Raw genomic sequence first — 13,357 nt, 5'->3', positions numbered from 1 at the left:
CAACAAGTAGTGCCTACAAACTTAAAAAAACCTGACAGTTCAAAACACACCTAGGACAACTATAGGATTCTTCTAATCCTGCATTCTGGATTTGCACTGGTGAAAAAAACCAGAACCTGAGCTTGAATCTCATTAAAATCCATAAAGACATTACTGTTGGACGTATGTGAATTGATCATGTGTATAAAAAAACTCAACAGATGAATCAGGAGAATTTTAGAAGACTCCTGAGTAAATCAAAAGAGGGAATGTTATACAATTTCATGTCATGTAGGGGAAAAAATCTGCAAAAATTTCCTGCCATTTTCGTACGCTTATTTACTACTCTGAATTATCCTGTCCTTTTAAAATATCTCTTAATTTTTGATATATCTCTTAATTTTTGATATATCCACTATTCAGAATGGATGCTTATTTCATGAATGAAACCACTTTTCTTCCTACAGAAAGCTTCCTCCACATTTGAAGTCTGTCCAAATAGCACTAATGTTCCTGTATAAATCATAAATATTTAGGTGTATTGTAAAAATTTTAATATTAAGAAATATTTTTACAAGCTCAATTAAATGGAGTATGTCTTACTGAGCTGTCATCATTTTTTCTTTTTGTTTTATTTTTTTGTTTTTGAGAGTTAACCTTTCTTACATTGTTCAAACAACATCCAGGTTTAATCTGGTTTTATCCAACACAGCAGTGGTAAAAAATGTTGTAGACCAATACACATTTATAGAAGCAAAACAACTAGAACCAGATTTTTAGAAGGCACATAACTACATAAAAATCACAGTATGATCTCTGTTCAAGAACTACAGGGCCACTTGAGTTCTGCCCAAATTTCACAAGACTTCTGAAAGCAAATGACTAACAAGATTGGCTCTGCACTAATGAGATTTTTTTTTTTATATTGCTCTATAATGATATTTTACATTCTCTCATTACCACATAAATTGCTATTTTTAAATTAGGACAAATCTGTAATAAATCACTACACAGTTATTGGTAACTGCAATAGTAGTGATTATAGTGTTAATTTTTACTTTGCATTAGTGATCATGACTATTCAAATTTTCCTACATTACTTTATAGTCAACATCTATTTGCCTAGCTGCTCCTATAAAACGAACTACTATGCTAACAAGTCACTTCTCAAGACTAAGTACTGTCGGCTAACACATCTCCATTTTACAACAAATCACCACATTTGAAGAAAAACCTGGTAACAGGTTTAGATACCTCACTGGAGGTATCTAAAAGATGAGTGGATGTGGCACTTGAGGACATGGTCTAGCGTTGGATTTGGCAGTGTTAGATTAAGGGTTGGACTCACACAAGAATCTTTTCCAACCTAAATTATTCAATGATTCTTTTCTACAATGCTGCGAATCTATCAGTGAGGAAAATTAAAAACCCTCATTCTTCCTGCATGGAAGAGAACAGGCTTGAAAACAGATGTCAAAGTCCTCCACTTGCTACAGACACAGAAACTGACAGAAATGACATCCATATGTTTTAGGTTCAAACTACCAAAACGGAACTGCAAATGAAAAAGAAGAAAGCTAGCTTGGATTAATGCAATACCAGGATGAGAACACAGTCCCCTGAAAACAGTATTTTTTTACATGCCAGGTTTGGTTGTCATTTTGTCCAGGAGTGTGAATGACAGTGTGCACATAAACGGACTCCCTCAATTAACTACAAATCACTTTTATTCTTCATTTCCCACCATAACTATCAATCAACCTTCAGCACTTTCATCCTTCATTTACCATTCCCTAATGCACAAGCTGTAATTTTTCAAGTATTATGTTGTGGAATGAAAACTGTATATCTTAATGGTTAGGCTTGTTTTTCAATCAATCCCTACAGTTCTAATTTTTGTTTTACTTATATTCATCAGAGAGGAGACTTCCTGTGTGAAGTCGTAAGACTGAAAAATAATAGAATTTGTTCCTGCAAAGTAAAACCAGCTAGCAACCAGGGTCTGGATGAACAATAATAGCCATGAGAAAACTATACAGATGTAAATATGAGCAACAATATTTAAAATAATATGTGCAGAACATAATATGTCTCTGTTTAAAGATGACAGAACAATTAGCTTGTGCCATGACCTCAAAATGGCAACTAACACTGAACATCCTTGCAGTTTACAAATACTTCTAAGAAACCTCCTTAATGACGGCATAGTCTGGGTAATCAGAGAGAGAAGGGATAAGAAGAAAAGAATTTTCCCATGTTAAACCTTTCCATGACTCTTAACTAACTTTGAACTCATAGCATACAGAAAGTTTGTATGCTATACTCCTATTATCCCCTAGAATTAAAAAATATTATAGTGAAGCTATAGAAAAGAAGAGAGAATAAGAACTAGCATCTTCTACATTTAGTTTTGTGTGTGACAGTTAAGACTAAGAGTTAGGCAAACATTAACTGTCAACCAAACTTTCCCACCTACAAGGCTATTCAAGAAAAATATTCTATCTGTGTATGCATCAAGCCAGTTCAGCAAATAGTCACTGTTAGGAAATAAAACACAAAATAAAAGTCATCTGTGTAAATTAATTATTTACATTCACAAAGATAAGGTTGTATTTTAAGGGAGCTTGCTGTTTAGTAATTGCGTAAAACACAAAAGCAGTACTTTTTTTCAACCTCACAGATTACACACAAGGCTTAAGTATTGCAAAGATACAAGTGGCTTCTTAGAAATGAGAGAAACAAGCATTTTATATAGGCAAAGAACTACATTACCAGGGGTAAATTATTGGCAGTAAATTATGAGGTAAATTCAGAAAAACAGTGTTTGAATAGTAAAATATTTCTACATATTGAAGTACAGTAAGCTTCAAATTAAAGTGTTGCTTTCCAGCCTTTCATTTAAATCAGGTGATCTAAAAAAAGAAAATGAAACTGGGCTTCTTTGGAGAGTTTTAAGCAGAAACATTGAGTTGTAGGGCTTCAGGCTCAATGCACTGGACTAATATTTCTCTACTTATTCTTTCAGTATGGCACATTAAAATCTTACCTGAGAAAAGGATGAATAAAAAGTAGGATGTTTCCCCTGAGGGTTGAAAAGCTATGAACCAAAGCAGGTCAGAAAGCCAAGGTAAAAATTTCCCTGTACTCAGTCCATGGTTAAGCAATTAGAAAAGCAGAATTCAGGCATGAAGAAAGCTCACTGTGAAGATCCAGTCTTAATCAGAGTTGCTTCCATGCAGGATTTTGCAAGAGCCTATGTTTAATGCACTGGACCAATATCAAACCAAGACTATTTGTTTATGTAATCTTTCACAACTCAAACATATATCACAAAAACCTGAAATGGGTATTTTGGAGTGTTCATAGAGTAGTTTACCCTTAATTTTCTAACCTTACTATTAATAGTCTAGAAATGTTCATGGCCAACACTGCAAAAGAAAGCATCAGTTCCTGAAAGTGGTAGAGAATTAGAACTGCAGAATCAGAAGAAATCCCTTCTATCATCCCACCTAGAACAGAGATCTTTCTCATCTTCATTGAACAGCAATCCCTTCCTCAGGAATATTCCTCTTCCTGAGGATTTCTAGTTAGACGGCAAATCAGAACAAAAGTCTCTGAAAGGAAGACAATCCACTTTAACCCCACCAAAAAAGAAGAAAAATGGAATTATCAGCAACAATAATGAAAGCATTTCTGAATTCTTTTGTTATGACTTTTTTCATTCAGCTCTCAGTATATTCAGCCCTGTTTCCTATCAGGTCTTAGCCACAGCACTCTGTGTCCTCAACAACAGGTTATTCAAGTTTATTCTTCCATATAAATCTAAATTAGACTAAACTCTACAATCTTCTGCGCTGCCCAGTACTACAGACGTTGGATCCAGGACTAAGGCTTTCCCCTCCTGAGTGCTGCCATAATACAAACAGAATTTACCCCATCTCTCCTTCCCATGTGCTCTACCTTTGCACAGAAGGTGGCTGTCCAGGTACAACTATCTATGATCAATCCTGAAGCAATGAATGTCTCTCTCACTACTTCATGTTATAAGATGCCTGACACTGTCTTGTAGGCCAGCACCAAAAAAGACTTTGAGCAGAAAGTAGTAATTTGACCTTGCATGACACTTCACAGCTTCCTCTGCACTATGATCTGGAAAATATTTTGATCTGTCAGGCAATATGCAGCCTTCTGTCACCACATATGGGGAAACCTAGCTGGAGCTAATTTAAAGAGCATCAGGTGTGGCAATCAGCAGCTAGCAAAAATAACTTGACAGCCTCTGTGGTAATCGCCTGTGGTGCACCTTGGGGTTCATTTCTGTGCAACATGGTAGGAAAGCAGGTCAGACAGGAGAAAGATTGTGATACTGCTTCAGAACTGAAGATTTTCAATAGGACTGTGCCTGGAAAAGGACATACTCTTTTAAAACCAACAGAGTGTTTCCTCTCAACCAACAGATTTGCTCCTTGCACACACTGAGAAACTGGTTAAATTAGTTGCAAAGGAAACGTTTAACTGCTTTAAAAAGAGGACTGCTGTAAATGCTCCCAAACAGCATGGTAAAGCACATCAGACAAAGCTTAGTCTTCTGTGTTTGCTGATTCAAACGGGAGGAGTAAAGAAAACCAGCATGACTCTCAAGAGAGCTAGAACTGGTGGAGTCAGGATATTTCATGTTCCAAAGTGAATTTATTTTGGCTTATAAATACAAAATAAATACAGATGACTGCCAGAGGCTGCAAGGATCAAATAATTTTAGAGGATCCAAGAGGAAACCACAGGAAGGACGGACTGAAGGACGGATTAAAAGCAAAATTGGTAACACAGACTGGTGAAGCTTTCTTCAACATATGCAATTCAGAGGCTTCCTTAGTGTAATGATATGTCTGAGAAGCCGAAGATGCAAATATGCAATACAAATTTCCTTACTACTCTCCCATTCAAAACCTAATCTAGGGTGAGACTTTTTCCCTCCCACTACTAATGGCATATTTCAGAAAGCTCTCACATACTAACTTTTTGATGGGTAACTTTCACAATGAAAGAAAAAGACAGCATATTAATTTCCACATGTAAGCTCACTCAGGGAATGTGACTGGAAAACTTTCCACTTTGTGACAAATTTTCTGTTTAAGGCAAATTATGTTCCATATGAAGTTAAGCTTGAAACCATGTAGGGTTCTGAAGGTAGCTTTTCTTTTCCAGAACTTTGTTGTGGTCTAAGCCATCCACTAAGGAAGGTGAGAGGGAAGATTTCATTAAAGTAAACTGACTTTGAATGAAACTGTGTTTTGCTCCATTATTGGGTTTTCTTTTGTTTTTGTTTGTTTGTGTAGGAGGGTTTTTATTGTAATTTAAATTTTAGACCTGTCAATCAAATAAAAAAAAATCAATTACAAAAATCTGGTTTATTACTAGAATCTAAATGAAACTGAGATTTTTTTAGCTGTAATTATCATAATTCTGTTCTGTGCCCTGTTGGTTTGCCTAATAGTTCTGTTTCATTTTATTAATAAAGAGGAAGTAAAATTTCAGGGCCAGAACCTGGTCCTACTAAATTTCAGGATTTATATCAATGTTACATGGGAGGAAAAAAAGCACACTTGCAGGGTAGCAAGTCTTACTGCACACAGAAAATGATGCATATCCATTAAACAGGTCTTCACTTCAAAGCACTTTGAAACAAAACACAGAATACCTGCCTGGGGAAGAGATGTTAAGACCTTCATAGTTGTGAATTGGCTTAGTTTTTTTCTAGGACTGGTGCCTTTAATACCATGCAAAAGACCTGAGTATCTCAGATCTATAATTGCAGCTGGTAAAAAAATAGGTGAAAGATGCTTTACATCATAAACACTTTTCTTTTTGATCTAATGAGTACACTGTTATTAGCTGTTCAGTATAAAGTGCTTTCTTTCTTTTATTTTTCCCAATTCAAAAAGGCAAGTATTTTTTGCAGTATAATAGAAACTTTCCAGATACCACCAGTAAAATAAAAGCCCTCAAAAGCCATGATATTCATGGAGACAAGAAATCTGCCAAGTGTGGCCACAGGGGATGCAGTCAGGCATTCCCCTGCTGGTAGAACACTGCTTTGTTTCCAAAGATCAAAGGAAATCCCCTTTTAGCAAGACAGGTCCTGTTAAGGTATCACTTTGCTAATAGCCTTCACAGGTTAGCTGTTTTGCCTAATATTTAGTTTGTTCAATCCATACTTTAAAAATCCTGGCTTGGAACCTTGCAGGTGATGCCTGAAGTGCTAAGCGCAGATTGTGCCTATGACCTGAACAACAGTCATTTACATGGAAGCTGAGGCCAAGTATAGGCCAGGACGAGTGGAAAAAAAAAGTCCTAGCCTTGCATCCAAGCAGTGACCTACTCACCCTTTACAGTGGTTTACATGTGCTTGGGTGACAGAGGAAGAAAGAGGGTAGCTAAGTGTTCACAGTGCCCTCACTGATGGCTGCACTGGTGGCCTGGAGGAGATGTGATTGCTGACGATGTCAGTGCCCATAATATGGCAAAAGGGCACTCAGAATATGCCTGTACCAGGTAGGACTCTATTTTGAGCTAGCCAAAATATCAGTTGCCCTGAGAAGAATGAAAATCACAGAGAAGTCACTTCCTGTGCCAGCATGCACTTTGATATATTTTATTTGCCACAATCTTCTCCTTCTCTCCATGGTTTTTGGCTGCAGAAGTGTCTTCCCAAGTGATCTGAAACTGGCAATCCTAACCTTAGAAAGTGCAAAGTATTTCCTAGGCCTTTCTGACTGCATTCAGAACAAAGATCATTTCCTCAGACAACAGCTAAAAGTACACACTTTTAGAAATAGTGGATTTGCAATAAAGGATTGAAAAACTGAATAAAGAGCAGTGTGACATGAAATGCTGAGTGTCCCTGTCCTGTGGGTCAGTTTACTTCCCAGCAGTACCATGCTAATGTAAAGGCCGTAGTGAGCAGGTGACTGTACATGAGTCCTGGATTTAACCCCCGGTATTGGCTGAACTTCTGCTTGAATGTGAGAATCACTTCTCACTTCTTCTGCTGGTTCACTCCATGCTTCCTCTAACATCCAAAACATGTGTTTTCTTATTGTATGGTCTATGTTACCTGGCACACTACCATTTTTTCCTGGTGGTCTAGCTGGTATGTATTATGCTTTAAAGTATTTGTATTAATACTGAGATCTTCAGAGCAGCAAGAAAATTCTGTTGCCAGGACATGTCAACCACCTTGTTAGGAGGATAACTGGCTCCCAGATGGAAAGGAAGACATGCTTGTGTGTGAGGCACCAGCCAGCAATTCAGGGAAGTTCTGTAATGCCTGATTCTCTAGCATTCCCCTTGTGTTCTCCTTGCCAAATGCAACAGCTCCACAACTTCAAAAGGGCAATGTTATTTATCTGCATCAAAGGTAGGAGAGGTGCAAAGAGGGACTAGGGGAGGAAGCAGAGATGAACTAACTTCTGTAGCATTTGAACAACACTCAGGTTCTGAAATAGTCAGATTGCTATCAAAGACAAAAAATGGCCTAGCACCAAGATGCTTGATAGAAATAGATGTAGTTGAGGACTATAAATTCCGTTTGATATATGAAGAGCTGTGTAATTTGACTCCTTTCTCTAAAACAGGATTTACAAAATGTTGTGGAGACACAAAAGGAATAATTTAGGCAACAATGACTTCCCAGTGCTGTAAGATATGTCTGAACTCTACTGATTTTATGGCAACTGATATGGGGACGTTGAGTGATTAGTTTGCCCCAAAGAAGCATAATGTAATTCACTCTGCCTTAAGTCAGTGATCTGAGGACACAGTGTACAAAATAAATTTAAAAAATCATCTGAGACTGTCTTCCAGATGTTGATATGGGTGGGAAAGTGTGTTAAAGCACCTCTCCATCAGATACTAAAAACAGCTCAATCCAGTATGATAAATTAAGTAAAGAGAGATAATGTCACTTTGTGATAAAAACAGACACACCTATCAAATATGATCTTCGTAAACACTATGGAAAAATCAAAGTAATAACTACAAAAAAGAACTAAACCGACCCATTTTTAATATGACAGGTTAGTCTTTTTTTCCTACAACTGCTGCATTATTGGGTAGCAATGAGACACTAATAATTCTAATGATGAATACATATAGATGGCTCTTACTTCCCTCTAAACTGATCCAAATGGACCACCTAGAAAGCATATCAATACATGTGCCATTAGCAAACATAATTTCACTTATAATCAGTGGTAGGAAGTCTCCATCTAATCCCTGCAAATATTTAGGGAAAGCAAACTATATTAGGTGATTGTTTTGAGTATTCCCCATTCTCAGTCTGTTCTGAAGCACATGAAAGGTACAGTAAATATAAATGACAACTTCTCTCTTGATTTCTGTCATACAAACTTGCTATGAACAAACTGAGCAGCAGTTGTACTACAGCCATTATGCTCTAGGGGTGTAAACTGGGAAAAAAGGGCATAACTGCAATAGGCCAAGCACTAAAAACAAAAACAACAACAAAATCCCAACAAACAAACCACAAAAAACACACACAAAAAACCCCCACCCTGTTGCCATCTTGTTGCAAAGGTTTCATACCTTCTTGGTGATTTCTCATGGGCAGCTCCTCACAGCACTGACTCCTCCTTCTCAGCACAGCCAACAAACTCCATCCAACCTCCTCAACCAGCCAACCTACTCTTCTACAATACCCCTCCTAATTGGATCCAGCTGTGGCCTATTAAGCATAGATCTGTTCCTAATTCTTGCTAATTAGTGCAGCTGTAACTCCTTAGGGGTGAGATTACCTTCACCACTATCTCTGTTATCCCACATTCTATCTATCCACATACCCCACCAAAACAAAACAAAAACCCAAACAAAAAAACCCACAACTGCTTTGAAACTTCATTATACAAGTTAAAACAACAAAATAGCCCAAGTTGGTTATATGCAGGTACCTACAGGCTGTTATTTAAATTTTATACTTATATGTAGTAGTGCTGACCACAACACACTTTGATTCTATAAGATTTCTTTTGGAGATGTCGGTTGTTTTGTGGAAGATCATCTCTGGAGTTGCCCTATACACAGGCAAATCCCAGTGCCTTATTCTCTGCATTAAGGAACGTAACTGTCAGGGTCATATTTTGAAGATAACAGGTGCACATTCTTCTCTTGCTGTGTCCTACTTTTTATTGTAATATGCTGAGGTTTTGTTTGCCTCTCATAGTGTGAAATTTTCAGTATGGACTGGATGACAAAAGAGGTGTGTTCCTTCCTCTGCCAAAGACCTGCTGAATACTAAGAAGTAGCCCTTCCCTATCCTTACACAAACTCTGTACAAACCAACCAGATTTTAGGACCCTAAGCTACCACCAGATTTCCTTGTGAGAATTAGCATTTTTAAAATACTTACTTGGAAATCAACTTCAGCCAAAAAAACTTGATCTACACTTCCCCAGATATCTGCGCACACTTCTAGAATATAGTAGCATATCTACTCTGCACCCAGAGAAGTTTATCCTCAGTTGTGCAGAAAGAAGTACTTACTTCCAATATCTGGCCGCAGCTTTTTGTCATACTCTCTCAACAGCTTGTTTAGTATGAGAGTCACATCTGTGTCTTGTGTTTTTGGAGCTAAAACCCATTTTTGGTTAGTTGTTCCATCTTCATATTCATCCTCTTCAACCTTTCTAGAACTGCAAAACAAATGAAACAAATAGATATTATTTTACATTACTAAAAGTGGATGCAGCAGGATGCAACAGGTGCAACAGGATTTTCCCATTAACAATTGCTGAGTATCTGTGGACGGGTCATGATTGACAATTGTTTAGAAATTGTCCTCTGGAAGTGTCTTCAAAAAGTTATACTCTAGAAGATAATACAGCTATCAGAGTAGTATTTTATATCCTGTATTTTAATGAACCTATTCTGACTAGTTTACAATATACTTTTACAAAGAGCGAACATCTGCAGTATTACTTTATTAATACATCAAGACAACTGATTCATCTCTTGCACAAAGGCTAATAAGAGTATTAAAAATTCAGATCTGTTAATGCTTCCTGATCATTTTATCCTATTAATAAATTATTATATTCTCAGTGCATGAATTTCAGAGTTTAATGTATTACAAGGCTTAGAATTAAGAGCTCATTCCTTGAATTTGAGATGGATTATCACAAGCACATAAACACATTGAGTAAATTAATCTGAATTTCCTTGCAGCTTTAGTAACTTTTTTCAAAAACAGTACTACACCAAGAGTTGCAACTTTATTCCTTTATAGGTGGATTGTGTTTATTTTAAGGGTATATTAATGCAAATGTGGTGAAACTACAGTTTGGCCAGAAATCACAAGAGCTACTTTCACACAAGACTAATTCCGTTTGTGCAGCTTTTTGTGCATGGACTTTAAAATGTTGATTTGAAGATGATATCTTCATCAGATGTATCTTTTGGTATCTTAGAAACCAAATCTGTTTGATGCCTCTCAGTGGAGAAAATCTACGACAGACTGAGATGAAGTTATCAGGAGAAAAGATAACCTCAGTGGTGAAACCTATGGAAGGAATCGTGTGTTATTTCAACCTGCAATTGCCCAGGGGATATGATATCATTCTGCAACATTTTCACATAAATGTCAATAATTATGTGAGGTGCAAAGCAATGGAGAATGAGAAGAACAAGCCTTGTCTGTTCATGGGATGTGCAACACACATCTGTGTAACTTTCTTTCTCTCCCCTCCTTTTCTCCATAATGACACCAGTGTATTTTAAAATACCTCAGATATCTAGAAGACTTGATAAATACTGTGTGAACATTAAAAAAAAAACTGATACAAATATAAAAATTTAATCACAGAGTATCATCAACCCTCACATTGTTCGAAGACCACTATTTGAGAACATAATGAAACTTTAAACTGAAACAGCTTTACAGCCAATATGCCCCTAAAGATTAACCATGAATCACTTAACATGACCTCACAATTTGCAATTGCTATAGGCACAATTTCTGTATAAAAATAATTTTTAAACCTAAACCCTGGGGATTTTCTGAAGAGAGCTCATACAACTGAGTTGTAAAAGTAGAGAAAACTTAGGACAAAATTTTGAATAGACAACAACTACTTTTCTGTTGTTCAGCTGTATTTTTTAAAACTTGACTTTGTTTGTTTGTTTTTACAATTCACCCAATAAGCATTGAAAAAAACTCAAGAGGATTTTGGGAGAATTTTTTTTTTCCATCAGATTCATGATAAGCCCTTGTGTTTTAATACTGCTGCTACAGAAGCATTCTCAAAGAAGGCATCATCTCCAAACATACATGGCTGATATTTCCGAGCTGAAGCTCTGCAGTGGTGCTGAATTGCAGATAGCAAAGAAGGACAAATCATATGTCTTTCTGCTGCAGTCACCACAACTTTACCAGAGGCATTCAGACTGCACCTGGAAATGAGAACTGAGTTCAAGTAGTATCATGATTCCTATTTCAGGGAGATGCTGCTTTAAAACAAGTCACTAACAAGAGTCTAACGAAGCACTGGCAGACCTTTTAGATCCCCTCACTCTCGCAGCTTTTTTCCTAGAAAGTACCTCCAAACTATTTAAATCCCTACCTATCTTCTAGATTAAGATTGGAGGTGGGAGAGGTTTCACAATGGATCAGACTAATACACTAGACACATATTTTTCAAGCTTTTTTGCTTTCTTCCTTAAGAATTTATTTTTTTCCCTTCCATATAGTTAAGGCAATAGTGCTCCTTCAAGGCACTTGAGGTTGCATTTTTCTTTTGTAACCCTACAGGTTACCCTGCCAATTCCTCTCATATTCCTGTTATCCAGAGAAGTAACTACAGGGTGATGACAAGCCAGTCTCAAACCAGGAAGGAAGAAAGGCTACATCCTTTCCCCAACTCTTCATCAGTTTTGATTCCATAAGGAGACAGAGAAGAGACTGTGCATAAACTGCAGGGGAGGAAGTCTAGAAAACTCTGAGAGGTTGTCAGAGAGAGGAAAGGGTTGATTTCCTGCAATAGGTGTGTCCCACACTTGCTGTGGAAGCTGGCATGAAGCATTCTCTAGTTCCTGTGGGGATTCAGGAGACAGACACCACTCAGGTGTGGGGCAGGCTGCCAAGGAGGACAGAGGAAGGCCTTTGAGCATGCCTGTAGCCTGGCTGGTGGTGGTTCTTACAGGGGGGAGCTGAGCCGACCCCTCTGCCCGGGTTATTCTGTGAGGGCGTACGACAGCCCCGGACAACAAAAAGGACCGAAGTCTAAAAGGTCTGGGCTGACGCTGCCGGCTGTGCCCCTCTGGCCTCTAACAGTGGATACCAGACCCTGCCGGGCAGACCCTTCCCGGCGCTGAGGCGGGGACCAGGGAATCACGCATCCCGCGGCTCACCCCTCACGCCGACCCCGCCCGCGGATCCCCCGGGGGTGGTGTGGAGGGAAGCCGGGGCCGGGAGGGGAGCCCGGGCAGCTCCAGCCGCCGTCCCACCGGGTGCCGGCAGCCCCCCGAGGGGTTAAACTTTCTGCCGGGCCGGCTCAGGACAGGGCCCTCGCGGGCGACCTGCGGCTTCACGCGGGGCCGGGCAGGGACACCGGCGGTGCCACCGTCCCGGGCGCACCGCAGAGCCGGACGGGTCCCGGGATGGGACCGGGATAAGCCGGTGTTTGGGAACAGAGCCCCGGCACTGCGTGGAAGAAAGTGGGGAGAGCCCATTGTTCTTCCTGGGTGCCCAATATTGTGCAAACTCCGGCAAATGGGATTTCAGCCCTCCAGCCCCAGTGCAGAGAGGAGAGGGGCTGGAGAGAAGGCGAGGGGAACGCAGACTTACCAGGCGTGGAACACTGAGAGGAGGAAGAAAACCGGCAGGAGCTTAGCGGACATGGTCCGGACAGCGCTGGCCAGGTGAGAGGTGCGGCAGGACCAAGGAAACGTTGCAGAATGTTCACATGGAAGGGAGATTCAGGCAGTGAGGTAAAGGTCTGAGACTCTCCTCCTCTGTATTCTCAGCTTAATGCCCTGAAGAAAACACTCTCTTCCACAACGCTCCGAAAAGGGAGGGAGGAGGCGAGAGGGAAAAGAAAAAAAAAAAAAAAAAAATTGGTAAATTTAGAGACCACGAGAAAATGGGAACGAGGGGGAAATCCCCAGCGGAGAGGCCAGGTATAAATCAGGCTCCGCGGGCTGACAGGTGTTCAGCGGGCACGGAGCTGCGGCGCGTCCCCTTTGCCGGCAGCCAGTTGCCGGGTGCAGCGGCGCGGCCTCTGGCGCTGCCCGGGCTGGCGCTGGCCGTGCCCCGGGCGGTGCACAGCGCGGAGCAGCCCGGGCCCCGCCGGGCCGCGGGTGCCGCGGG

General features: G+C 39.7%; 1 protein-coding gene across 1 annotated transcript in view; it reads right to left on the bottom strand.

The window, feature by feature from the left end:
* The window catches only part of GABRG3 (gamma-aminobutyric acid type A receptor subunit gamma3), a 288,817-nt gene extending 275,929 nt beyond the window's left edge, over positions 1 to 12,888 (bottom strand). The window contains exons 1-2 of the mRNA XM_041468500.1: positions 12,836 to 12,888; positions 9,538 to 9,686 (exon numbers count right to left, since the gene is read on the bottom strand). Coding sequence (XP_041324434.1) covers positions 9,538 to 9,686; positions 12,836 to 12,888 — 202 coding nt within the window. The remainder of the gene's footprint in view (positions 1 to 9,537; positions 9,687 to 12,835) is intronic.
* Between the last annotated feature and the right edge of the window lie 469 nt (positions 12,889 to 13,357).

Source organism: Pyrgilauda ruficollis, unplaced genomic scaffold (genome assembly GCF_017590135.1).
Source record: "Pyrgilauda ruficollis isolate IOZ18807 unplaced genomic scaffold, ASM1759013v1 scaffold22, whole genome shotgun sequence".
Taxonomy (NCBI): Eukaryota; Metazoa; Chordata; class Aves; order Passeriformes; family Passeridae; genus Pyrgilauda; species Pyrgilauda ruficollis.
Note: the sequence above shows the minus strand (reverse complement) of the source record. Positions and strands in the feature narration are given on the sequence as shown.